The sequence below is a fragment of the Conger conger genome, chromosome 1, assembly GCF_963514075.1.
Source record: "Conger conger chromosome 1, fConCon1.1, whole genome shotgun sequence".
Taxonomy (NCBI): domain Eukaryota; kingdom Metazoa; phylum Chordata; class Actinopteri; order Anguilliformes; family Congridae; genus Conger; species Conger conger.
The window spans coordinates 82941988-82969814 of record NC_083760.1 but is presented as its reverse complement, the minus strand read 5'-3'; the positions used below and the strand labels follow the sequence as shown (position 1 = coordinate 82969814).

The 27827-nt window shown below is 40.4% G+C and overlaps 3 protein-coding genes across 5 annotated transcripts; all 3 read left to right on the top strand.

Moving 5' to 3' along the window:
• Positions 1–2116: 2116 nt before the first annotated feature.
• On the top strand, positions 2117–4112 carry LOC133137083 (sialoadhesin-like). Its single transcript, XM_061255151.1, has 5 exons — positions 2117–2251; positions 2771–2825; positions 3301–3648; positions 3748–3984; positions 4102–4112. Exons 2-5 carry the CDS (start codon positions 2783–2785, stop codon positions 4110–4112), a joined length of 639 nt encoding a protein of 212 aa, XP_061111135.1. The 5' UTR covers positions 2117–2251; positions 2771–2782.
• A 1794-nt stretch (positions 4113–5906) lies between these two features.
• LOC133137015 (B-cell receptor CD22-like) lies at positions 5907–15469 on the top strand. The gene is made up of 7 exons (XM_061255021.1): positions 5907–5939; positions 6473–6712; positions 7721–7987; positions 9685–9954; positions 10460–10543; positions 10930–11008; positions 14936–15469. Exons 2-7 carry the CDS (start codon positions 6517–6519, stop codon positions 14943–14945), a joined length of 906 nt encoding a protein of 301 aa, XP_061111005.1. The 5' UTR covers positions 5907–5939; positions 6473–6516; the 3' UTR covers positions 14946–15469.
• A 1036-nt stretch (positions 15470–16505) lies between these two features.
• LOC133126868 (B-cell receptor CD22-like) lies at positions 16506–26995 on the top strand. Of its 3 annotated transcripts, none has more exons than XM_061239334.1 (11): positions 16506–16719; positions 17575–17629; positions 18053–18400; positions 18507–18749; positions 20023–20289; positions 20759–21028; positions 22311–22580; positions 22879–22960; positions 23425–23473; positions 23789–24015; positions 26244–26995. In XM_061239334.1, the coding sequence occupies exons 2-11, from the start codon at positions 17587–17589 to the stop codon at positions 26308–26310; spliced, it is 1866 nt and encodes a 621-aa protein (XP_061095318.1). In that variant the 5' UTR covers positions 16506–16719; positions 17575–17586; the 3' UTR covers positions 26311–26995. The 3 variants fall into 3 exon arrangements, with proteins under 3 accessions (XP_061095318.1, XP_061095308.1, XP_061095326.1); XM_061239324.1 differs by having other exon boundaries at positions 23422–23473; XM_061239342.1 differs by lacking the exon at positions 17575–17629 and having other exon boundaries at positions 23422–23473.
• Positions 26996–27827: the final 832 nt, after the last annotated feature.

Sequence of the window (27827 nt, the reverse complement as noted above, 5' to 3'; positions counted from 1 at the left end):
TTTTACAGAGACATTTTTGTATTTAATTTTAAAAAGTAACACATTACTGTAAGCAATTGACTACTTTTTACATAAAAACTTGATGAAGGCTGTCTGAGATCAGAAGCAAGGAACCAACCAAAGTCTGCAGAGTTGTTGTGGCCAGCTGATTGTCTTCTAGAACTGCGTTGGCTATCTAAGTGAAGTGATGCAGGTTCAACGCCGAAGGGTGGTCACAAAAAATATTGATTTGATTCAGGTTTGAACTATTCTGCCAAATTATTCAAATGTAGAGTAAAATGTATAGTACGTGTATTTATGACCTTTCATTGAATTATTTTTGAAAGAATCATATCTGTACAGAATGTTATACAGGTGCCTAAGACTTTTGCACAATATTGTATATTTACGCCTTTCCTATCATTTCATACGTTCACAGACTAACCACATACAGACTCAATGAACACTTTATTAGGTATTTATTTGAATTATTTTTAGACTTATTAGTTTTCTGCTGCCATAGCCTATCCACTTAGAGGTTTGATGTGTAGTGTGGTCAGAGATGCTGTTCTGCATACCACTGTTGTAATGTGTGGTTATTTGCGTTACTGTCACCTTCCTGTGAGCTTGGACCAGTCTGGCCTTTCTCCACGGACCTCTCTCATTATCAAGCTGTTTTTGCCCGCAGAACTGCTGCTCACTGGATGTTTTTACTGGATGTTAAACTAGACACTTGACTGTGCCTATGCACAACTATTTTGTATGGCTGTCAACCAATCAGTATTGAGTATTTTCCCAAGTTATTCACAGAGGTGAATTTATTGAAGGTACATGGTTTTTTTTCCTGCAGGATAATTATGCCATCAGCACTGTCATTTGCATTTTAGTATTGGGCAATACATACACATCACTGGTAGCTAACCATTGGCAAGAGGGTGGCGTCCTGTTGCTGAACAAAACAACAAACTGTCTATATCTACTCCGATTCCCTGCTGTATTATTTTAGCTCCTTCGACTTTGTGCTTCGACTTTGACTTTGAATTATGCCGAACACGGCGAAATCCGACGCCTCTGCAGTTTATCAACAACCGACACAGATGGTCTACCGGTATCTCTCAGCAACAACACAGAGATTAGTGATTTACTGTGCTCCATAAACTTCCGTCTGTCTTCATTCGATGCCAGATTACCCCTTATTGAAGAGATCCATACAGAGTTCCAAGGATTAAGGGAGAGCTTGGAATTCAGCCCCTTCTTTGGTACGATGGCAAAAAAAATAAACAATAAAATAAAAATAATAATAGCTTAGAAGAACAGAATAAAACTAGAGATTCATGAAGCAATGGTAAAACATGCTGTTCTTGGCAAATTACCCTATAGATGGACCACAGATGAATGCAGTACATTTAATTTGCCTATAGATGGCGCAAATACTACAGTAAATCAATCAATCCTGTTCTCGGCCTACATTTCTCATCTCTTTTTTCTAAGAGCTTTTATGAAGCTAAATTAAAGTGGTTTGGGAAATGTTTTTGATATATGTTCCTGGACTTATGAGTGTTTACTACGGCTGATGCCTATCAGGCCTTTTACATTAGCTTTTTAGCATTAGCAACAGTTACTAGCAGATATCTAGCGGTAGCTGTAATTCTCAGTAGCAAAGCAGTCACAGCTGCTTTAGACATGTCACTGGAAGTATATTTTTACCCATTGCTATAGGATATCTCATATGAAGACAATGCTAATTTATCTAGAGATACTTAAAATGAACTGCAACTTAAACTTGAACAACAACTGTGTGATTTTCAGATCTGTGAAAGAAACAAAGGTCTTCCTTGAATGGATTCATGCACTTACTTATGTGCAATATCTGGAATTATGCTTCCAAAAATAAGTGCTTTCTATTCATTATATACATTTTAAACAACACGTAGCAACTTTTTTCATTGTCCTGGCTCATCTCAATCTCAGCAAGATTGAGAAGAGGTAGTGAGAATTAAGAATTTTCCAGCCTTGAAGGCGTCCATATGCAAAGCAAAGGACTGTGTTTAATTTCTTCAGCCATTTGTATCTGTGAAATGCCAAAAATAAGCATGACTTGAAAAGGGGGAAGTTAGTCCGACTTGTAGCAAGTTAAGCAGATTCTGCTTTTACATGTACTGGGATGCACTTCCTTCACTGTTACCTTCAGTCCTGCTGCTCTGTCAGTGAGGCTGTTCAATACTAATGACTCATTAGCAAACCACTGAGTACAGATCCACACTCTCAGCAGGTGAGTGTTTTATCTTGTTACTTAACTGAATCAAAATTATGTTCCAATATTTGTTATTGCAAGATGATTGAACTGGGATCAAATCTGAAAACAAAGTGCATTTTCTGGCCAGAAATTACTGCTGTTTATTCCAGACAACGATCATTCCTTCTGGAGTTGATTGTCTGGCTCTCGGCTGACTGAACTGCGCTCTTCATCGAAGCCTGCACATTTAGGGGCTTTATCAGCACAGTAACTCACTGTGTGTTCTTGTGAAGCATCTGTTATAATGAGGATATATAGAGTACTCACTGTGAGCTCTTGAGTAGCATCTGTTGCAATGAGGATACATAGAGCACTGTGTGTTCTTGTGTAGCATATGTTACAACAAGGATATATAGAGTACTTACCATGTGTTCTTGTGTAGCATCTGTTACAATGAGGATATATGTACTCAGTGTTATTTCCTGTTCTTCAGGTTTACAGTGTGAATAAGAATAATCATGACCTGTATATTTGTATTTGTATGAACATTTTCAGTCTGGTCCAGCCATGCTCTTCAAAACCATATTGGTAATCCTCCTCTATGTGTCAGGTAAACGGTTTATGTGGCTCCAACTATGTTTTAGTTTTGGTTCCTTTCATTCTCACTGGCACAGGAATGCAAATCATTTCCGTAATGTGCAGTATGGTCATTCGCTTTGAGCAGTGCAATTTCTCTTTTTCATCAGAACAGAGAGAAATAGAAAAATAATGGATAAGAAGAGAGAATGGATAAGATGAAGTTTCTCGTCACACCTAGCTTTCGAACTGCAACAGAGGCATGATGGAAATATATCTGGTTTTACAGAATGATCAGAGCTGTTTACTGTATGCAATTATTGGAATTTTGGAGAAAAAGTTAGTTCCAGTTGTAAATACAGCTGATGCTTGTGAATTGAATCCATGGGCTGTAATGTTGTCTATACTCCTGTGTTTATGTGCATTTCTGAGCAGCGTGTGCATGTGTGCGTGCGTGCGTGCGTGTGTGTGTGTGTGTGTGTGTGTGCGCGCATGTGTGTGTTTTTCAGGTGTTCTGGGCCAAAATGGATGGGGAGTGACTTACGCCCCTGAGACAATCTGTGGCTTAAAGGGGTCTTCAGTGGACATGCACTGCACTTACTCATATCCCACATCTTACTCAGTGTGGGAAACATTCTGGTTCATTCACTGGGAAGCTAATCAGGAGCCTGATGACCTGTCCCTGGATCCAGAGTACTCTGACCGTGTGGAGTACCATGGGAATCGTAACAATGACTGCACTTTTAGGATAAAACAATTGAGAGAAAGTGATTCAAAAACATATCACTTCAGATTCCTCACCTACAATGCTGATGGAGGATATTCTGGCAAACCTGGTGTCACATTGGATGTTACAGGTAACCAGTTTATGCCATAACCGTAATTTTTCTCCCATAACTATAGTGGAAGATTGAGGAAGGGAGAGATGCCTGTTTACAGTATTCATTTGTTTGCAGCTCTACAGGTGATAATGTATCCTGGCACAGTAACAGAGGGACAGAGTGTAACACTGACCTGTAGCACCAGCTGCACTCTGACTGGCCGCCCAGCCTTCACCTGGTACAGGGATGGATCTCCTCTGTCCTTCACCACCCAGACACACCAGCTCACAGCCAGCAGTGAAGATGGAGGCAGATACTCCTGTGCTGTAAAAGGCTATGAGGATCTCCCCTCCCCTGTAGTGGTTCTTACTGTGAACTGTGAGTACAGGACTTGTGTGTTTCACAGTATTCAAAATCCTACAGGTACTAAAGATGTCAGCCTTAATCAACAGATCATTTGTGCAGATTACATTGCCTCTAAATGTACAGGTCTAAGTTAGACACAAAGGTATACTGACATGAATCAGTATCTGAAAACACTAAATATTTGTCACGTTTACACTGTCCACTAAATTTACAGTATATACAGTACTGTGCAAAAGCTTTAGGCATGTGTGAAAAAATGCTGTAAAGTAAGAATGTTTTCAAAAACAGAAATGTTAATACTTAATTTTTTTTATCAATTAGCAGAATGCAAAGTGAGGGAATGGAAGCAAAATCTAAATCAAATCAATATTTGGTGTGACCACCCTTCGCCTTCAAACCAGCATCAATTCTTCTAGGTACACTTGCACAAAGTCAAACAGGAGCTAATGATCAATTTATTATGTAAGTTAAAACACAATCATTAACTGAAACAGAAACAGCTGTGTAGGAGGCTTAAAAATGGGTGAGGAACAGCCAAACTCCACTTCCAAGGTGAGGTTGCTGAAGACAGTTTAATGTCAGAATTCATACACCATGGCAAGACTGAGCACAGCAACAAGACACAAGGTAGTTAAACTGCATCAAAGTCTCTCCCAGGCATAACTTTCAAGGCAGAGGGAATTCCAGATGTGCTGTCAAAGGTCTGTTGAAGAAGCACAAAGAAACGAGCAACGTTGAGGACCGTAAACACAGTGGTCGGCCAAGGAAACTTATTGCAGCAGATGAAAGACACATCATGCTTACTTCCCTTCGCAATCGGACGATGTCCAGCAGTGCCATCAGCTCAGAATTGGCAGAAACCAGTGGGACCCAGGTACACCCATCTACTGTGTGGAGAAGTCTGATCAGAAGTGGTCTTCATGGAAGAATTGCAGCCATAAAGCCATACCTCTGACGTGGAAACCAGGCCAAGCGACTCAAGTATGCACGAAAACACAGGAACCTGGGTGCAGAGAAATGGCAGCAGGTTCCTTGGACTGATGAGTCAAAATGTTAAATATTTGGCTGTAGCAGAAGGCAGAAGGTCTCCTCAATGCTGAGACGTACTGGCAGATACTTATCCATCATGCAATACCATCAGGGAGGCTGCTGATTGGCCCCAAATATATTCTGCAGCAGGACAACGACCCCAAACATACAGCCAATGTCATTAAGAACTATCATCATCGTAAAGAAGAACAAGGAGTGCTGGAAGTGATGGTATGGCCCCCACAGAGCTCTGATCTCAACATCATCGAGTCTGTCTGGGATTACACGAAGAGACAGCAGCATTTGAGGCTGCCTAAATCCACAGAAGAACTGTGGCTAGTTCTCCAAGATGTTTGGAACAAACTACCTGCCAAATTCCTTCAAAAACTGTGTGCAAGTATACCTAGAAGAATTGATGCTGTTTTAGGTGGGGTTACACGAAATATATAAAGATTTTTCTTCCGTTCATTCACTTCTTCTGTTTGTGCATTTTGTTAATTGATCAAAATAAACTTAACATTTCTATTTTTGAAAGCGTTCTTATTTTACAGAATTTTTTCACTCCTCCCTAAAACCTTTGCACAGTACTATGCAGTTCAGAGTAAATATTTGCCTGATGCAAGTTTGCAAACCAATGTTCCCTCTTCCAGATCGTCCTAACAGTGTCCTCACTGTATCAGCGAGCCCCTCTGCTGAAATAGAGGAGGGCAGTTCAGTGACTCTGACCTGCAGCAGCGATGCCAACCTACGATTGTACAGTTGGAAGTGGTATAGGACTGGAATATCTGTGGCATTTCCTACATGGAAATCTTCAACACGATCCTACACAATTGAAAATTTCAAACCCTGGGAGGCTGGAGAGTACTACTGTGAGGCGTGGCATGGATATCGGACTAAAGTTATATCTCCTCATGTACATCTCAAATTGCTGTGTGAGTAATTCGCTTCTGTCATTTAGAATGGTATGGATGGGCAGCATCTTCAGTGAAAGCAGCTAATGCATCTATTTCTGTTTGTGAAGCTAAATGAGGTGGCACATGCAGTGTTATGATAGTGCTCTCTCCACAGACCTCTGATCTCTGTTTTACCAGCCTGTATACCTCCATTCCCTTCATAGTTGCATACTGTAGGTACACAGAGTAATATTTCAATATGTAATGAATGCTAAAATAAATCATGTAGCCATTTTCATGACTATACCTGTGACTTTATTGTGTTTAATATTGCTGATACATTATACATAATAATATTAATTATAAATAACTACATAAATGACTGTTTTACATTTCATAAAATAACAAAACCAATATTTATCAGACCCATTCCTCTTTTTCTGCTCATGTCACCTTTTGTTTTTGCTATTATTTATTGAACAAAACACAAACCTGGTTTTCACCTTGCTGGATATTCCACTGCAGTACTCAAGTGTGTTGAGTAAATTTTTTTGGGCTTTTTATCCGCTCAGGTTTGAAGTTTAAAATAACGCCCGACTCAGTGACAGAGGGAGAAATGGTGACACTGACCTGTGAAAACAACTGCCCTTACAGTTACGGAAGCAGCATTGACTTCCGCAAAAACGGACAACGTCTATCTAACCATAACCCAAACAAGTTCAGAGCCAGGAGTGAACATGCAGGAAACTACTCCTGTGGTCAAAGCAATAATCTGCATTTCTCTTCCAATGTGGTGTTTCTCCGAGTGCAATGTGAGTACATAAGATTTAAATTATTTTACTTCTTTTTCTTTTTCTTAACCATTGTGTAGTCTTAACATCCTGTATACTCCCCTTGTCCGAAGGGTGAAAAATGACCTGCCTTCAATAAACCCCTAAAATGAAGCAGCTTACTATTTTGCATGAAGAAACAACCTGTCACTCATCACAAACTTTGTCATCAAATTTCAAGTTGAAAAAATATATTTTAGGGGGTTTTCTCTGCGACTAAACATAATGGCAGGTCATTTTTTACCCTTAAGACAACTCAAGGATTAAAAACAAACAAAAAATATTGAGGGTAGTTTTTCTTTTTATACTATTTTTGAAAACGAGAAGGGAGATATTGCATATTTAGAAACATAAACTGGGGCCGTTGCCACATAATCAAGTATATTTACATATTAGTATCACATTGGAAACATCTGCTGTAAATAGTAAATTGATTACCAAATTGGCCAGTGTCAAAATGAACAGCTGAAAGCAACGGTATATGATACGCACTTCCTGAAGAAAACATGAATCAAATGAATAGTGAGGCATACTTTGGAGACTAAATAAGTACATCAATGAATGAATGATCTGCAATGCAGCAACATTATGAGAAGCCATAAGGAGGAGGAACGTGGGGCATCATTTCTTCATTCTGTATGCTCAGCTTGGAGTTATGTCCAATGTCTATCATACTGTATTGTATCTCCACCAGTCACTGACAGAGGCACTGTAAACAAACACATTTGGCCAAGTGTTATGATGTGTAGCACATTTGTGACTGTGTGTGTGCATGCACGTGTGCATCCATGCATGTATGTATGTATGCGTGTGTGTGACAGTGAATTACCATAGCAATACCTAAAATGGCGAACATGTCTTCATTTCTGTACTTTAACCCTGAGATGCTGGGGAAACTGAGGTTATGAACACACTGAGGGTTTTCTTTAACTGAATTGAGTAAGTGTGACATTTATATAAAACTGCAGCAACTATTATTTTCTCTTTCAGATCCTCCTCAGGGCACCACAGTGTCAGTCTCTGGTGAAATAGTGGAGGGCAGTTCAGTGGCACTGACCTGCAGCAGCGATGCCAACCCACCAGTGAACAGATACACCTGGTTGAAGGGGAATAGAACTGTATCCTCAGAGACAGGAGGACCAGAGGCGCGCTACACCATTAAATACATCACACAGCAGGATGCTGGAGAGTACTACTGTGAGGCAGGGAATTGGATTGAGACACACAGATCTCCTCCAAAATTTCTCGATGTGCAGTGTGAGTATATCAGTGTAGTCTATCTCAGCTTCAGAGAGAAGTCAGTCATCTCTTTTGTGTCTGTGGGTTCACAACATTAAAACACTGACTAATCCAGTCAAACTGGATAATGGAGGAGAAAGTGTGTGAAGATGTCAGGGCATTCATATGCAATGATGAGTAAGCCAGATCATACAGTCATACATTATCTTAATTATTACATTTGTAGTCATGAGTTTGCACAGGGCAGACACACCTACCACATGTAGGAGTTGATGTATTTTAAAATTTTAATGAACAAAGCAAACAGGGTTGTTTGTTTCTTTTTCTGTTTGAACATTCTGTGTTCATCAGCATAGAAGCCTGAAAATGGTAAAATTGTAACTCCCCATGCTACAAAAGTCCTTTTATCAAAATACTGCCAATCTCTGTTTTTTTTGTTTTTTTTACCAAGAACCAGGAACAGTAAATGGCTGTGCAGCTGTTTGAGATAAAACGCAGTGACTGAAGATGTAGTTGGATTTTTTTCTATTGATTATAGATTCTCCCAAGAACACCTCAGTATCAGTGAGTCCCTCTGGTGAAATAGTGGAGGGCAGTTCAGTGACTCTGACCTGCAGCAGCGATGCCAATCCACCAGTGCAGAACTACACCTGGTTTAAGAAGAATGAAACTAGAGTCTGGCAGGCAGGATCAGGACAGAGTCTGAACTTTCCTTATCTTCAATCCTGGAACAGTGGATGGTACTACTGTGTGTCAGAGAACAGGCATGGGGCTAAGAACTCCACTGCTGTGACTCTGAAGGTTTACTGTAAGTATTTTATTTTATCTAAGATATCCTTATTCAATACAATTATCCAGAGGACCCAGGGAACATTAAGAGAACATGTATGTGGCACATTTAACAGTAAAGTGCTTCACAAAATTGCTTGAAGTGGTTATTGATATCTTTAGGTGAAGTCAGGGGCACCCCAGAATTAGACTTAATTCTTATGGACTGGCCGATCATTCTCTAATTTACGTAGTTGTCTAGCTAGCAACTTGTGAGGCTTATCACCAAATTCAAAGTATTTCTGTTTTACATACATTAACGTTGTTGAAAGCCTTTGTGATATAGTCTGGTGGTACTGGAATCTGAGTTTAAGTATTCCCTTATGCAAGTCGAGAGAAGGTGATTCAGCATTTTCACAGTCAAGCTGGTGGATTTCCTGTTCTAAGTTTAGTAAAGTTATTCTGTTCTGCTTATTTCTTTGCCCTTTAAATGAGATGACACATCCCCTCAAGTATGCTGGTATTTGGCATTTAGGATATGGGGCATCAGTTTCATATCGACCAGGATTAGCGTATCGACTTCTAACTCATTTCTAAGGAGAAAACTGAATGCTTTTCCAGACTAAAAGCAATTCAGTCCTCCAACAAACTCTCTATCTTTCTACATCTATGGTTTTAATGAACATAGCAAATAGGGTTGTTTGTTTCTTCTTCTGTTTTAACATTCTGTTTTAACATACACTTATCAGCATAGAGGCCTGAAACATGGTACAATTGTAACTCCTCATGCTGAAAAAAATCATTTTATCAAAATACTGGTGTTATGTTTGAAATCCTGCCAATCTATGTTTTTTTACCAAGAACCAGGAACAGTAAATGGCTGTGTAGCCGTTTGAGATACAATGCAGTGACTGAAAATGTAGGTGGAATTATTCTATTGATTACAGATTCTCCCAAGAACACCTCAGTATCAGTGAGCCCCTCTGGTGAAATAGTGGAGGGCAGTTCAGTGACTCTGACCTGCAGCAGCGATGCCGACCCACCAGTGCAGAACTACACCTGGTTTAAGAAGAATGAAACTGGAGTCTGGCAGGCCGGATCAGGACAGAGTCTGAACTTTTCTAACTTTAGATCCTGGAACAGTGGACAGTACTACTGTGTGTCAGAGAACAAACATGGAGCTCAGAACTCTACTGCTCTACTGGCCACAGTGCAAGGTAAGGCCAGAATTCAGAATGTTTTCATTGATCTCCAGATTCCGTGAAGCAGTTACCTTGTAAGTTGTGAATTACTGACTATGTGTTTGAATGGCAGTAAGCATGCCAAAAACTATGCAAGCTGGATACTAGCAATCAATAAAATAAAATGACAAAAGACGAAAAGGAAAATGATCAGATTAAAATGCAGTTAAATGTAAAAGTATTGTGACTATGTTACATGAGGGCTGTGATTCCAACATGGATCACACAATATGGATGTGATGAGTGACAGGTTGTTTCTTCATGCTTTATTTTGAGGGTTTAGTGAGGGCGGGTAATTTTTTACCCTTAGGACAAGGGGAGTATACAGAATGTTAAGACTACTCAAGGGTTAAAATCCAATGTGCAGGAGAACAGAGCAAACACAAATTGTGTCGCATTCCCCATACTTTTAAATTGAACTTTCATAAATGTATTCACATGGAGTTAACATGAACTTTTTATCAACAAACTTTATGTCTAGAACCATCGTGGCACAGTGTACAGACCTTCTGCCTGGCACAGAGCACACACGGAGCTCATACTTCCAAGGCAGTCAATATGGAAGGTGAGTAACAAGCGATGTACAGTAATATGTCTGTTATTTTTAACAAGGGTGATTGTGTCTGCTTGAGTGTCTGCAATAAACAACCTGCATATCTGATCTTATGATGGTAGTCATAGCAGGGGCGGAAAATGTAGCTTCCAAAAGTAAAAGTCCTTTCAGTATTTTGTTGCTAAAAATTTGCTTATTAGCATAATTCAGTTTTATGAAATGTTGACTTTAGTGTGCTACACAACACTTAATATTTTTTTGTCTTTTTTAAGTTTTTACTAACCAACTATATTATGAGCAAGCAACTTATTTGGCTATGTAACTAGCTGACTATATAACTGAATTGTAGTTGTCTCCTACGCATAAATTAAAATGCTATGTCTGTTTATTTCCAACAGGGGATTGGACAGAACTTGTGTGTGCAGTTGTTGGAAGCATAGTGACGCTTGCACTCATTTCTGTTATTGTGTGGACGAAGTAATGTAGGGAAAATTCACAGAGCAGGAGACCCCCCCCCCAAAAAAAGTACAAATCAAAATCAGACTCTGCCCTAATGAACAAGCTGGTTCCTCCAACGCTTTCGAAAATGTAGGCTAAGAGTGTATCAATATATATGTATACACAACATATAATCCATATATCATATGTATGCTGTTTTTATTAAATTGAATGAACCTAGAACCTGTTTATAACCAAGCTTATGAAAACGCAAGAAACCACAGTGTACACTGTCGATAGGAGAGCAAAGACTGCAAGATTAAAGAATTATGTTTAGTCACTTAGAATAAAGTAGTGAGTAGATGTGTAGTAGTATATATTCCATACTTTCTTTGATGATTAAGGTATATCTTCTATGATGTCACTGCTGTTCAGTTTACCTATACTTTCTATGACTTACTTTTATTTTCATTTGATGTTTATCATATAATTTCTATGATTTTGATTTGACTGATGCTCAGTACATCTGTGTACTCCTTTATGACTTTTTTACTGATGAATATTGTTATTAGAAATGCATAGGTGGCCCACGTGTAATAATCCAAAGCTAAGTGAAATGATGAATATAAGGTGGAAATCACCAAAACTGATCTATAGGTCGTAGAAAGTTCTGGAAAACACTATATAGTGAATAGCACCGTGTTTCATATGTTTTTCATGTTAAAAACTTAAGTTTATTAGACGACACAGCCTATAGCACAAAATGTATGGAAAATGATCTTTCTTTGTTTTGAGAATCAAGGGGAAAACTCGCCACAGTGGTTTCAGGACTGAAAAGTAAACATCTGCAACGTAGCCAGGTCATATGATGGTTTTTAAGAAAGCTATTGGTTGTACTGAGATAAGGATTGTGCATAAAAAGAAGGTTTTGTCTATTATTCAAGGTTGGAAATCTGAGGATTTGAACTGGCTTTTGTGCACGTGTGCTACAATAAAGTCAAATTTTCTGCAGACTTTGCTTTCGTGGAATCTTTTTACTTCCTGGAATTGTTTTACAACTGATTGGAGATCGGACCTTGAGAGCTTCTGTTTCCTAGCAACGACAGTAAGTGTTCACAATGCGAAAACGTCTAGAAATCAATCACTCAGAAGACGTTTAATTAGAAGTTCTCATTAAACAGAGACATTTGTAGTGATTCTACAGATTCACTTTTAAATTCAGAGGAGTAGGTAGGAATGTTACAGCAAGATGCCATCTTTAATATTTGTTACTCTCCCCGCCTCCCCCCTTTTATAGTCCACAATATGTTAAAACGATCATTATAATTCCAATCCTGGTACACCGGTTCTTCAAGTGATTCTGTAATGTATAACTGTGATGTATGGTCAAAAGAACCAGGTTGGACCAGGATACTTAGATTAACAGCCGTACCTTTGGTAAAGTGCCATGGGAACTTTGCTGATAGTAAATCAGGACATCATTTTACCATCTCAGCTGAAGAGCAGCACTTTCACAGTGCCCGCCCTGATGAAGGTACGCTGGATTTAATCAGGTTCAGATAGAAGAGTGCCCTCTACTGGTCCACCAACACACCTTCAAGCAGCAGCCATTTTCTCTCAAAGTAGCACATACTGTGCCATGAAAAAGTATTTGACCCCTTCCTCTGTTATTCCTCTGAATATTTGTCACACTGAATGCTTTCAAATCTTTAGACAAACTGTAATATGAGAGAAAAAAGGGAACCTTTTAAACAGAAAACACACTGCTGCTGCACACACACTCCTATAAAACTGTTACGTACTTACAGTATATAACACTGCTACACCCACTCCTATAAGACCATTACACACTTACAGTATATAACCCTGCTACACACACTCCTATAACACCGTTACACACAGTATATAACCCTGCTACACACACACTCCTATAACACGGTTACACCAGTGGAGGCTCCTCCATAGAGGTGGAGGAGGCCTGGCCTCCCCAATAATTTGAGAGAAGAGAGAGATTTAAAAAAAACAATAAATATATTTATTTTATTTATTTATTTTAACAAAAAACATATTTTTTATTTTTTATATTCATATTATTTTAGTTTTGTTCATAAATCTAAATTTTCCCATGGCTAAAACCCAATATTGCAATTGTAAAGCAACAGGCCAGATTTCCCTATCAGTTTGTATTAAGGGAGGCCAGGCCAGGCCAGGCCTCCCCTAGGAAATGAGATTCTCATAGAAGTCAATGTAATGCATTTTTTTTCATGCCAATATGTGATTGGCCAGATCACTGAAAATGGGTGGGCAACGGAGGCCTGGCCTCACCATGCATTGTGTCCAGGGCAAAGATTGACATTTTGTTCGTCCAATCACATGCTACTGGTTCATTTGGAATCAACTATCCTTTCCTTTCTATTCAACACAGAAGCCATTTTGAGAATTCGCTAGTCACTTCAGTCAAACAAACACTTGCCATAGTGGCTACGAGTGTCCTATCAACTTGTGCTTTTCAGGAAATTTAGAGAACACCCCTGGCTATCATCCCTGGAGTTTATAGCTCATTTGGCCAAACACTTTTGCTTAAAACTACCTCGGAAGTCGGCGAGATTCTAGCGCAATTTGAGATCTTGGGCTGGAGATATGCAGATTCCAGATATTGGGAGTGAGAATGACATTCAATAGGTCATGTTAGACACCATTTGGGATTTATTGAACAGTTTTATTTTTAATGTAGTCCATTTCGTTTTATTACAAGTCAATTTAATAATCTTCCATATCAAATTACCGAATTGTTGCTCTGTGAGGAAATTCACTCTAAATATGAATAGAGTGCTGCCCTCTAGTGGATAACGTTAACGTTAGATAAAGCCAACTGGAACCATATTTTTACATATTTTATATTAAATATATTGAATAAAACTACATATGATAAAGAAAGTGTTATCTTATCTTTTTTATATGCTAAACTTGATTAAATTGGTGATTACATGTTGAAGCTGTAGAAGAATGAAAAATCTAAGCTAAACAAAATTGTTTTTAACTACATAATTAAAATTCCTGCCTTTTACACATGTTCACTTGGCATTTATATTACATCCAAATGTCATTTCTCAGCTTAATTATCAGGCAGGCTCATAGACTTACAGCAATGTCATTTCTTCAGGAAGGCACAAGGCTAAGCTCTGCACAATGAATTTCATCAGCCAGAACTTTCTGACTGTAGCTTACACTCCAAATAGTATGCCTTTGGCCAGCACAAAAAAAGATAAGAGAACAGGGAACATTCCATCGCGAGTGAAGTGAGCAAGCGGAAAAAAATGGCCTCCTCAATTCTGGAAGTCACCAGCCTCCACTGGGTTACACACTTACATTATACTATAACACTGTTACTGCACATGCCTTGAATATATAAGCCTGCTACACACACACTCCTAAAACACCGTTATGCACATTACATAACCCTGCTACTCACACACTCCTATAACACCGTTACTGCACATGCTTTCAGTATATAAGCCTGCTACACACACTCCTATAACACCGTTACGCAAAGTACATAACCCTGCTACACTCACACTTCTATAACACCGTTATGCACAGTATATAACCCAGCTACACACACACACACACACTCCTATAACACTGTTACACACAGTACATAACCCAGCTACACACTTCTACTACACTGCTACTACAGTGGCTTCCCCGAACCCCTCTGCCAATTTTGTGAGAGAGCTGCCAGGGGGAACAAGAGAGAGAGGTGCCAGGACAGAAGAACCAGCACCACTCGCCACGGATATGAGAAATACATCTGCAAGGAGCACACTCAAACAATCACATAGTGACTCATGCATGTGAACACACACAAACACACACATACACACACACACACGTGCACACAAACCATCTTGTTCCGGTTTAATGTTCAATTTGAATATCGACCTTTTCACCTTTTTTCTAATATAGATCTCATTAGACCCAGCTCCTGGTCCATTATACCCAGCTCCTGGTCCAAGCGATGGTTCTGTCCCGCCTGGACTACTGCAATTCCCTCTTGGCTGGCCTCCCAGCATCTGCCATCAGACCATTTCAACTCATCCAGAATGCCGCAGCTCGTCTGGTCTTCAACCTTCCCAAATACTCACACGTCACCCCCCTGCTTACTTCCCTCCACTGGCTGCCTGTCATGGCTCGCATCAAATTCAAAACATCGGTGCTAGCCTTCCAAGCAGTTAAGGGGTCTTCCCCAGCTTATCTACAAAAAATCATCAGACCCTACACCCCTGCCAGACCTCTTCGTTCAGCCTCCACAGGCCGCTTGGCACCTCCCCCTCTCCGAACCTCCACCTCACGCTCACGACGACTGTCTGTTCTGGCTCCACGGTGGTGGAACGAACTCCCCGTTGAGGTCAGAACTGTAGAAACTCTCCCCACCTTCAAGCGCAAGCTGAAGACACACCTCTTCAAGCAGCACCTCTCCCCATCTCTCCCTACCTCCCTGTGAACCTTAATTGTTGTCTCTGTGACTTGCTTTGTGTAAGGTAAGCAGTGTTTGGATAGTTAACTTTGGTCACTTTTGCTCTGTTTCTTTGTTTCTTTGTTCTCAAAAAAAAAAAAAAGGGCCCTCGTCCTTATCTTTGTTGTACAGGTAGCAGTTGAAATTCTAGGGTCTAGGGTCTTTCAGCGAACTTATCCCTGGTTATGGGTATGCACTTTGTTGTACGTCGCTCTGGATAAGAGCGTCTGCCAAATGCCAATAATGTAATGTAATGTAGATCTATATGGGTCAATTTTGACGCGTAGCACCACAGATGTCATGAGGTAAAGAACAATATTGGATGATAATCATTGTTTACGTGAGTCTTTTGGGCAAAGATAAATCATGGGTCAAATTTGACCCGCTAACAAAAAAGGTGTGGGTTTCTAACACGTTAAGAAGGTTAAATTAAGCATATGCCAATGACCCAAAAGAAGAAACACAGATTGAATTATGAAAATTCAATTTCAACTTAATTGAATACTAAATAAATAAAATAAAATAAAATCATGAAACAAAGACTCCGACAAGACCACTTCGAACAAAACAGTAAATCAGGCTAATATTTGGCTAACCAATTAAAGCAAAATTAAGAAAAATTGAACGAACCATGAACACAAACTGAATTCCAGAACCTTTTTAGCCTAGCCTAATTATTAGCAATGGTTAACTAGCAGATAACTAGAGTGGCTGTAATTCTCAGTTGCAATGCAATTTCGCTTTAGACATGTCACTGGAAGTATATTTTTTACCCACTGCTTTATGATATCTCATATAAAGACAATATTTATTTATCTACAGATACTTAAAATGAACTGAAACTTAAAATTGAAGAACAACTGTGTGATTTTCAGATCTGTGAATGAAACAAAGGTCTCCCTTGAATGGATTTATGGACTTATTTATGTGCAATATCTGGAATTATGCTTCTAAAAATAAGTGCTATTCCATTCATTATATACATTTTAAACAACATATAGCAACTGTTTTCATTGAAATTCATATAATCTCCATATCAGCAAGAGGTAATGAGAACTGACGATTACCCAGCTGTGAAGGCGTACATATGCAAAGCAAAGTTTAATTTCTTTAGCCATCCGTGAAATGCCAAAAATAAGCATGACTTGAAAAAGGAGAAGTTTGTCAGATTTTCAAGACTCATGATTCATTAGAAAACCACTAGAAAAGATCCCCAGATCCACACTCTCAGCAAGTAAGTGTTTTAACTTATTTAACTTATTTGAATTATGTTCCAATATGATTGCTGATGGGCGGCACAGATGGTGCAGTGGGTAGCACTGTCGCCTCACCGCAAGGAGGTCCTGGGTTCGAATCCATGTCGGCCAGGGAGTTTGCATGTTCTCCCCGTGTTTGCGTGGGTTTCCTCTGGGTACTCCGGTTTCCTCCCACAGTCCAAAGACATGCAGGTTAGGCTGATTGGAGAGTCTAAATTGCCCATGGGTATGAGTGTGTGAGTGAATGGTGTGTTTGCCCTGCGATGGACTGGCGACCTGTCCAGGGTGTATTCCTGCCTTTTGCCCAATGTATGCTGGGATAGGCTCCAGCCCCCCTGCGACCCTGTTCAGGATAAGCGGGTTAAGATAATGGATGGATGGATGGATGGATAATTGTTGATGTGAGAAGATTAAACAGCGATCAAATCTGAAAATGAAGTACATTTCTGGCCTAAATTACTGCTGTTTATTCCAGACAACGATCAGTCCTCACCGAGTAGTCATCTAAGCCTGAGCATTTAGGGGCTTTATCAGCACAGTAACTCACTGTGTGTTCTTGTGTAACCTCTGTTACAATGAGGCTATATAGAGTACTCACTGTGTGCTCTTGTGTAGCATCTGTTAAAATGTGGATATATAGAGTACTTCCCATGTGTTCTTGTGTAGCATCTGTTACAATGAGGATATATAGAGTACTTCCCATGTGTTCTTGTGTAGCATCTGTTACAATGAGGTTATATAGAGTACACAGTGTTCTTTCCTGTTCTTCATGTTTGCGGTGTGAATAAGAATAATCATGACCTGTATATTTGTATTTGTATGAACATTTTCAGTCTGGTCCAGCCATGCTCTTCAAAACCGTTTTGGTAATCCTCCTCTATGTGTCAGGTAAATGGTTTATGTCTCCAAATATGTTTTCATTTTGGTTCCTTTCATTCTCACTGGCACAGGAATGCATATCATTTCCATAATGTGCAGTATGTTCATTTACTTTGAGCAGTGCAATTTCTCTTCTTCATCAGAAGAGAGAGAAATAGAAAAAGAATGGATAAAAAGAGAGAATGGATAAGATGAAGTTCCTCGTCACACCTAGCTTTGAAACTGAAACAGAGGCATGATGGAAATATCTCTGGTTTTACAGAATGATCAGAGCTGTTTACTGTATGCAATTATTGGATTTTTGGAGAAGAAGTTTGGTCCAGTTGTAAATACAGTGTATGCTTGTGAATTGAATCCATGGGCTGTAATGTTGTCTATACTACTGTGTGTATGTGCATTTCTGAGCAGTGTCTGTGTGTGTGTGTTTTTCAGGTGTTCTAGGCCAAAATGGATGGAGAGTGACTTACACCCCTGAGACAATCTGTGGCTTAAAGGGGTCTTCAGTAGACATGCGCTGCAGTTACTTATATCCCAAATCTCACACAGTGCAGAAAACATTCTGGTTCATTCACCAGAACCCTATACCGGAGCTTGATGACCTGTCCCTGGATCCAGAGTACTCTGACCGTGTGGAGTACCTTGGGAATAAGAAAAATAACTGCACTTTTAGAATAAACCAACTGAGAGAAAGTGATAGAGAAGCATATCACTTCAGGTTCCTGACTAACCGTGAAGATTCAAGATATACTGGTAGACCTGGTCTTACATTAGAAGTTACAGGTCATTATTTTAATTTTTTCTTACTAAAAGCATTCTTCTCGCACAAGTACAAGTGGAAGATTGAGGAAGGGAGAAATGCCTGTTCACAGTATTCACTTGTTTGCAGCTCTACGGGTGATAATGTATCCTGACACAGTAACAGAGGGACAGAGTGTAACACTGACCTGTAGCACCACCTGCACTCTGACTGGCCTCCCAGCCTTCACCTGGTACAGGGACAGATCTCCTCTGTCCTTCACCACCCAGACACACCAGCTCACAGCCAGCAGTGAAGATGGAGGCAGATACTCCTGTGCTGTAAAAGGCTATGGGCATCTCCCCTCCCCTGCAGTGGCTCTTACTGTGAACTGTGAGTACAAGACTTGTGTGTTCACAGTATTGTTGATGTTGCCATCACTGTACAGTAGATTATATTTTTCCAAATGCCACAGGTACTAAAGATGTCAGCCTTAATCAACAGGTTGTACATAGAAACAATGCTGTAAAGTAAGAATGCTGTCAAAAATAGCTTTTTTTTATCAATTAACAAAATGCAAAGTGAGTGAACAGAAGAAAAATCTCAATCAAATCAATATTTGGTGTGACCACCCTTTGCCTTCAAACCAGCATCAATTCTTCTAGGTAGACTTGCACAAAGTCAGGGATTGTGTAGGCATATAGTCAGGTGTGTGATTATACCAAACAGGAGCTAATGATCATTTTATATGTAGGTTGAAACACAATCATTAACTGAAACAGAAACAGCTGTGTAGGAGGGTTAAAACTGGGTGAGGAACAGCCAAACACTGCTTCCAAGGGGAGGTTGCTGAAGACGTGCTGACCATGCTCTGTTGAAGAAGCACAAAGAAACAGGCAACGTTGAGGACCGTAGACACAGTGGTCGGCCAAGGAAACTTAGTGCAGCAGATGAAAGACACATCATGCTTACTTCCCTTCGCAATGGGAAGATGTCCAGCAGTGCCATCAGCTGAGAATTGGCAGAAACCATCTACTGTGCGTAGAAGTCTGGTCAGACATGGTCTTCATGGAACAATTGCGGCCAAAAAGCCATACCTCCGATGTGGAAAGAAGGCCAAGCGACTGAACTATGCACGAAAACACAGGAACTGGGGTGCAGAAAAATGGCAGCAGGTTGTCTGGACGGATGAGTCAAGTTGAAATATTTGGCTGTAGCAGGAGGCAGTTTGTTCGCCGAAGGGCAACAGTGAAGCATGGTGGAGGTTCCTTGCAGGTTTGGGGCTGCATTTCTGCAAATGGAGTTGGGGATTTGGTCAGTATTAATGGTCTCCTCAATGCTGAGAAGTACAGGCAGATACCTATCCATCATGCAACACCTTCAGGGAGGCATCTGATTGGCCCCAAATGTATTCTGCAATGACAGAAAACATACAGCCAATGTCATTCAGAACTATCGTCAGCACTAAGAAGAACAAGGAGTCCTGGAAGTGATGGTATGGCCCCCAAATATACCTAAAATCCTAATGCTGAACATTCATTTCTGTACTTTAACCCTGATATGCTGGGGAAACTGAGGTTATGAACACACTGAGGGTTTTCTTTAACTGAATTGAGTAAGTGTGACATTTATATAAAACTGCAGCAACTATTATTTTCTCTTTCAGATCCTCCTCAGGGCACCACAGTGTCATTCTCTGGTGAAATAGTGGAGGGCAGTTCAGTGACACTGACCTGCAGCAGCGATGCCAACCCACCAGTGAACAGATACACCTGGTTGAAGGGGAATAGAACTGTATCCTCAGCGACAGGAGGACCAGAGGCAAGCTACACCATTAAACACATCACACGGCAGGATTCTGGAGAGTACTACTGTGAGGCAGGAAATTGGATTGGGACACACAGATCTCCTCCAAAACTTCTCGATGTGCAGTGTGAGTATATCAGTATAGTCTATCTCAGCTTCAGAAAGAAGTCAGTCATCTCTTTTGTGTCTGTGGGTGAGTTCACAACAGTAAAACACTGACTAATCCAGTCAAACTGGATTACTGGGGCTGAAACTGTGTGAAGAAATTTAGACGCAATGATGAGTAAGCCAGATCATACAGTCATACAGTATCTTAATTATTACATTTGTAGTCATGAGTTTGCACAGGGCAGACGCATCTACCACATGTAGGTGTTGATGTATATTAATTGAACAATTGAACAATTTGTTCATTTTAATGAACAAAGCAAACTCACCATGCTAAAAAAATCATTTCATCAAAATACTGCCGTTATGTTTGAAATCCTAACAATCTATGTTTTTTACCAAGAAGCAGGACAGTAAATGGCTGTGCAGCTGTATGAGATACAACCCAGTGACTGAAAATTTTGGTGGAATTTTTCTATTGATTATAGATTCTCCCAAGAACACCTCAGTATCAGTGAGTCCCTCTGGTGAAATAGTGGAGGGCATTTCAGTGACTCTGACCTGCAGCAGCGATGCCAACCCACCAGTGCAGAACTACACCTGGTTTAAGGAGAAAAGAGCTGTGTCCTCACGGAGAAAATCTGGATTGAATCACACCATAACTAACATCCTCTCTCAGGAGAGTGGACAGTACTACTGTGAGGTGCAGAACCAGGTTGGAACTCAGAACTCTACTACTGAGACCATAAACGTTCAGTGTGAGTACCGTCAGTTGTCTGTGTTGTGTCTGCTTCTACACACCAATATATTCACACCAGTATCCAGAACTCTAAAATTTAGATGTCATGTAGCTGACCTGCAACAGTGACAGTATATATGGAAGGAATCGACAGAGAAAGAGACTAGATTTTGAAGGAATGATAGGTTGATACCTTGTCCATATCTTGATACCTTGATGTCACCTGTCTGTGCTGGCTAAGCCAAACTCAATGCAAATAATGCCTGCTGTGTATCAGAGCAATGACTGTCAGGTTCAGTCCATTTTTCAGGATCTTCCAAATTGTTCATTGTGGAGCCATGTGTCCACACTTACTTTATTGATTCGCTGCAGTCTTTGATCAGTGAAACCTTTTTTTATTTTATATTTTTTATTTTATTTTACCTCTTCATGTAATCATTTGTGCAGCACAGATGGTGCAGTGGGTAGCACTGCCGCCTCACAGCAAGGAGGTCCTGGGTTCGAATCCCCTTCGGCCAGGGCCTCTCTGTGCGGAGTTTGCATGTTCTCCCCGTGTTTCCTCTGGGTACTCCGGTTTCCTCCCACAGTCCAAAGACATGCAGGTTAGGCTGATTGGAGAGTCTAAATTGCCCATGGGTATGAGTGTGTGAGTGAATGGTGTGTGTGCCCTGCGATGGACTGGCGACCTGTCCAGGGTGTATTCCTGCCTTTTGCCCAATGTATGCTGGGATAGGCACCAGCCAACCCTACGACCCTGTTCAGGATAAGCAGGTTAGGATAATGAATGAATGAATGAATGTAATCATTTGAAATATATGATATATATTTGCATAATGATAACATTCAATTTTTTTTCTTCATGGCATGCATGGGTATCTCTTACATAATGTTGCTTAAACAAGTAAATAATCTAAACGAGTCAATTGAAAAAATTAAAAGCTAAACTTCTGGGATTGAAAATTGCGTTTGGAAAGAAATCCAGCAAAAGCCTACATTGGGGTCCCTAGGACCACTATGAACATGAAAAGGCAGACACGTAGACACTGAAAAATTCACTGCTTTTGCTAGATGAAAGCTTCACTGAAAGAAAGCGATAGCTTATTCTCTTCTGTGCTTCATTTCTTGATATTATAAAGGGCTATATGTGCAATATTAAGTATAACTGTGCATGTTGTTCCTTAAGCTCATTTCAGATAATATGTACAGGTAGATAATATGAGAAAATGGTAATGCAGCTGTTTGCCATACAATTCAAAGTGTGAATTTAGTTGGATTTGAAGACATTTTTCCATTGATTTCAGATCCTCCCAAGAACACCTCAGTATCAGTGAGCCCCTCTGGTGAAATAGTGGAGGGCAGTTCAGTGACTCTGACCTGCAGCAGCGATGCCAACCCACCAGTGCAGAACTACACCTGGTTTAAGAAGAATGAAACTGGAGTCTGGCAGGCAGGATCAGGACAGAGTCTGACGCTTTCTAACTTTAGATCCTGGAACAGTGGACACTACTACTGTGTGTCAGAGAACAAACATGGACCTCAGAACTCTACTGCTCTACTGGCCACAGTGCAAGGTAATGCCAGAACATATCTGATATGATATTTCATATGATATTGATCATGAGGCTACAATGCAATGCTAACCATGATAGTGAGACTACAATCTGAACCAGATAACCATATATATGATCGAGTAGCATCTCTTAAAGTGTCAGGACATCAGCCTAGCTTAAAAATCAGACGTGCATTAAATGCTGGTTGGCTTTGAGGGGTATATTTACACATTTATTACTTTCCATTGACAGACCTTGGTGAGGTGTGAAATTCAAAATGATTGAACTGACACTGGTTCATCTCTCTGACTTTGTTCAGGAGGTCAGATTGTGGCTGTGGCTGCAGCTGTGGGAGTCGGTGCCATTGTGGCTCTTGTGTTTCTTGGTGTTGTCTGGGTGAGGTACGTGACTGAAAATGTGTCACTGTTCGCAGTCCACAGGCTAAAACTAGCATATTTCTGTAGAATGGTGTTGTCATATGCTAATTACATTGCCTCATGCTGATGCCATAGTCCCCCTCTGTTGTCGGATTCGTGCTTGTCTCATCAGTCATTCGGGATTATTGTACTGTCAACCTTAAATGTGCAGGCTCATTTCCTGTGATGGAATGACATTTGAAAAATAAAAAATACTGGCGGCAAATACTTGGCAATACACATCATTCAAACAAATGCAAAATGCTACTTGCACCAGAAGGTTTTGTCTCAGTGTTTCTCTGAAGTTGTTTTCTCCAGATAGTTTTGCTCTGCAGATAGATCCAGATAGTTTTGCTCTGAAGATTGATCCAGATAGTTTTGCTCTGCAGATAGGTCCTGATAGTTTTGCTCTGATGATGGATTCATCCTGCTTCTTTTAAATTAAGCAGGAGAAGAAAATCAACAAATGTGACAGTGCACACAGAAGGGGACAGGGAGGTAAGTCAATCAAAAAACTTATTTCAGACATAATATATGTTATATGTGGCCTGCTCCATCAAAATCACTCCTATTGGCCCAAAAGCATATTTTTATTTCTTCACCAGATATCAAGGGAGCCCTGTCCCGTTTCATTTTGAATGGCACCAAACCCTTTAAAACTATATTTTTACGCTGAACATTTCATATTGATATTTGATATTAAGATACAGACCATGACAGCAAAAACATGTAGCTACGAATGCGGCTGATGTGGTTGTTTGTGACTGGTGAACGCTGACAACCCTTCACCTGCCTCTTTCCTCTGCCCTGTAGGGGAATAAAGGCCCCATTTATAGCAACGTCTCAGGGACGCCAATGAGTCACACTGAAACCCTGTGTACAGACAGAGGAAACGGTGAAGTTCCCCTCTACTCCTCTGTACAACCTTCTAACACACACAACCAAGTAGAGCTTCTATACTCCACTGTGTGCTGCCCTCAGAGTGAGGATGAGGTTCAGTATGCCAGCGTCCAGTTCCTCCCCTCCGGTGCTGGCCCCAGGTGAGAATAACCCACCACTACACCACCTGTGCTGTCTGTCGCTGTGTCCACCCTTCTGTTGCTGCATATCTCTCCAGCAGATTTTTATCACAGACAGCTCTCTGACTGGAGCCTATGAGAGGCTTCTTCAGATTCAGCAGGAGAAGGACCCTCACTGGATAGACCAGTAGAGGGTCTCAGTGGGGGAAACCTGAGATGGCTGTCCCCTGGAAAAGAAAAAAACTCAAACAAGTGTTGAGATTCCAATCATAGTACATGCACATCTGTTATACTTACATCAGCATGTACAAAAAATAAATGGTACAAAAGCAAATGACATCTGTAATATAATAATGTAGGGCTTAAAGTTTTTCTTGCTTTAAGCCACGGTAAAGTAATCTGTAATTTGGGCGACATTGGCTCAGAAGCTAGGAGCGGTCGTCTGGCAGTTGGAGGGTTGCCGGTTCGATCCTTTCCTGCGTGTGTCAAAGTGTCCTTGAGCAAGACACCTAACCTGCAATTGCTCCTGAAGAGCTGGTTGGTGCCTTGCATGGCAGCCAATCACCGTTGGTGTGTGAATGGGTGAATGTGTGGGCGGCCTGTAATGTAATGGTTAAGGCGCATGACTGGGACTCCCAAGGTTGGTGGTTCGAATCCCAGTGTAGCCACAATAAGATCCGCACAGCCGTTGGGACCTTAACCCTGCATTGCTCCAGGGGGGATTGTCTCCTGCTTAGTCGAATCAACTGTACGTCTCTCTGGATAAGAGCGTCTGCCAAATGCCAATAATGTAATGTAAATGTAATAAATGAGAAGCATCAATTGTACAGCTCTTTGGATGAAGGTGCTATATAAACCATTTAATACAAATCTGTAACACCTGGTCATGTAAGCATTGACTAAACAGATACTGGAAACGAATGACAAAATAGTATCTCAGAGACTCCAGAATATCTGAGTCCATCTGTTACAGCTCATCACGTCAAGCACAGAAGAAAATATTAACCTTCTAAGACCTGGCAATTCTATTATGTCCCCTGTAGTGAACATGCATCTCTGCTCTTAATGGCAAGAGCCATATCTCCTGTGTGATGCAGGGCTGGAGGTGGCCACTGCTCATGTGGTGATCATTACATTACATTACATAACTGGCATTTGGCAGACGCTCTTATCCAGAGCGACGTACAGTTAATGAGACTAAGCAGGAGACAATCCTCCCCTGGAGCAATGCAGGGTTAAGGGCCTTGCTCAAGGGCCCAACGGCTGTGCGGATCTTATTGTGGCTACACCGGGATTAGAGCCACCAACCATGTGTGTCCCAGTCCTTTACCTTAACCACTACGCTACAGGCTGCTCAGACAGCAGAACTCAAAGAAAGGGTTTAAAGCCGTTTAGTTTTCCAAAAATGGAACAAAAGTATAGGCAATACTGGAAGCCCAAACCTCTGAAGGAAAATAAGGGACAAAATTATTGAAATTAACTCTCCCATGCAGCAGTTCACACCACTCAGCTTCCTACTCACTTTGATTAGTATGAGCTGAATACAAGAAATACATTATTTTTTGTTCAAATCAATGCATTTTGTCATAAACCTTTGTCAGCATGGCAAAATGTACTGGGTAAAGGACAATACTTATCCATAACAGGCAAACACATCCAAAATCACATGTATATGAAAAGGGTAAGAAGTCAAGAACCAAAGGCTCTTCCTATGTATACTTTTTAAAAGTGAACCATAAATATCGCAACACAGGTAATTAGCCGCAAGTTAGCTGAATGAGCTGAATTATCTCGGAATTTGCATTACATTGTGGGATTGAAAGGCCTAATTTAATTGAGCTTTTTTCTCTAGTTCCTGAAAAAACACACACTCATCTGTACAAAGTTGTTCAATATTTATAATATTTACAGGTGACATGATTTGATAATTATTGTAATTGTTGAAAGCCAGATGGCGGTTTTAGATATTTTTATTGTTGTTTTTGTACACTTTTTGTTACTGCAAACGGTATTGCAAGATTTGGCTTGTTTGTTTGAGAACATTCATATTTTGGTTGTTTGTTTGATGCTGTCCAAAGTTCAAATATATAAAATATTTGTCTGAGGCAGAATTCCTGAGGGTACTTCTGTAGCTGAACTTCATCTAGCACGTTGTGCCTGAAGGAGACAACGGCTCAGCGTTGTCTTGATTAAATATGATTCTGTCTGTGACTTTAATAGAGTCTAAATCAGCTGCTTCCTCCTTGCAGGCCACCAGCATCGACAGTGACGGAAGACTGCGTTCTCTACAGCACAGTTCGAAAACATCAAACATGAAAATAAAGCGTCCACATCTCTCATTTCACAAACCTTGGGCCGACGCTGATTATGCAGTGTGCAAACAGTATCTCTTTGAATGTGCAAGCATTTCCTGTGTTTTAACAAGCAAATATTCTGTCTGGATAGCAATCCTTAAGCATCAACATCCTTCGCTTGGAATCAACCAAACATGTACCTGATGACATGATGTACCTTATGACTAAAATAATTGATTATAAGATTGAAAAATATTTTTACATTTTTACATTTTTTATTTATTAGTTTATTTGTCAGGGACAATGCAGAGATAATTCTAACAGGTTACAATAGCATGACACATGTGTTGCATCTAGTATTTCTAGCCAAGGCTAATTAGCAATCCCTGTTCTTTTTTTAAGCTTTTCTTCTTAAAAATAGTCATTACATATCATCATTACCAAAAGTACATTAGTCAAAGTGAGCACATAGTAAATAGTGACATTGCAGGTGAATGCAGGTGATTCAGGATTTGCTGAGCAGACATACTATCTGAGTGACATATAAGGGAAGAAACCGCTCCAGTCGTCACACTGGAGATCAGACTCAGACTCTTTCAGGGACTGTTTACCTCTCTACTATCCCCTTTCCCCCCAATTTGCTTATGAACTTATGAACTCAGGTCACATGACGGTGGTTATTGGGTGTTTAAAGGTATACTCAAAATGGATCGTTCCTTTGACATTCTTTCAACAGTATATGTATTGTATGTCTATATATTGTAAGAGTGGTGATCCCCTAATCAACCCCTGACCACAGTTTTGCTTAGCTAAATGTAACTTACTGCATCTAAGATATAAGGGGAATAGCAGAGACCGTGGTACAATAGGAGACAGCTCCGAACAAATTAGAGCCCCAAATAACGGCTCAAAAAATAAAGCTACCCATCAAAACCAGGGCGAAGAAATAACAACAAAAAACAGAGTGCATAAACGTGAGCACTCAAACCCCGAACCGGGGGGAAACCCAAAATAAACGTACAACCTAGTGTAAAATACTAGGCACCGAAAATAAAACGCCAGGAGTCGCAGCTCCAGAAAACTTAGAAATAAAAGTACATACCCGGGACACAGTCCCTTACCCACGGACTCACACAAGCCGAAAAATAAAAGTAAACAAGGAAACTCAACCCCAAGGAAGGTGTTCGCATAAGGCACACTGCCAGTGAGCAGAACCCCTTCCTTACTTATATTGATAGTTTTGCGATTCGAAAAAGGCTCAGAAAGAACCGATACCCAGAACAAAATAACCGACTCAACTACCAGAGTCTACCGTGTGCTATACCAGCTTGGGTGACAGAGCGTAAGTGTACACCGAAGCAAAGACCAATGGAAAATGAGAGCTTTAAATACTCTCCAGTAGGGTAGGTACCTGGCTGGCACTAATGACTACCAGGTGAAGGTAATAAAGCACCCCCCCCCTGGTGGCCACAGCCGGTACTCCCTCCCAACCCAGACAGCTATTGGTTTTTAACCTATGATATGATAACCTTTATTATC

Bases quoted from the DNA above. Each gene is read 5' to 3' on its own strand.
- LOC133137083 (XM_061255151.1), top strand. From the start codon at position 2,783: ATGCTCTTCAAAACCATATTGGTAATCCTCCTCTATGTGTCAG. The intron at 2,826-3,300 runs GTAAACGGTTTA...TGTGTTTTTCAG, and splicing joins AATCCTCCTCTATGTGTCAG to GTGTTCTGGGCCAAAATGGA. The intron at 3,649-3,747 runs GTAACCAGTTTA...ATTTGTTTGCAG, and splicing joins TGTCACATTGGATGTTACAG to CTCTACAGGTGATAATGTAT.
- LOC133137015 (XM_061255021.1), top strand. From the start codon at position 6,517: ATGGTGACACTGACCTGTGAAAACAACTGCCCTTACAGTTACGGAAGC. The intron at 6,713-7,720 runs GTGAGTACATAA...TTTCTCTTTCAG, and splicing joins GGTGTTTCTCCGAGTGCAAT to ATCCTCCTCAGGGCACCACA. The intron at 7,988-9,684 runs GTGAGTATATCA...TATTGATTACAG, and splicing joins AAAATTTCTCGATGTGCAGT to ATTCTCCCAAGAACACCTCA.
- LOC133126868 (XM_061239324.1), top strand. From the start codon at position 17,587: ATGCTCTTCAAAACCGTTTTGGTAATCCTCCTCTATGTGTCAG. The intron at 17,630-18,052 runs GTAAATGGTTTA...TGTGTTTTTCAG, and splicing joins AATCCTCCTCTATGTGTCAG to GTGTTCTAGGCCAAAATGGA. The intron at 18,750-20,022 runs GTGAGTACAAGA...TTTCTCTTTCAG, and splicing joins AGTGGCTCTTACTGTGAACT to ATCCTCCTCAGGGCACCACA.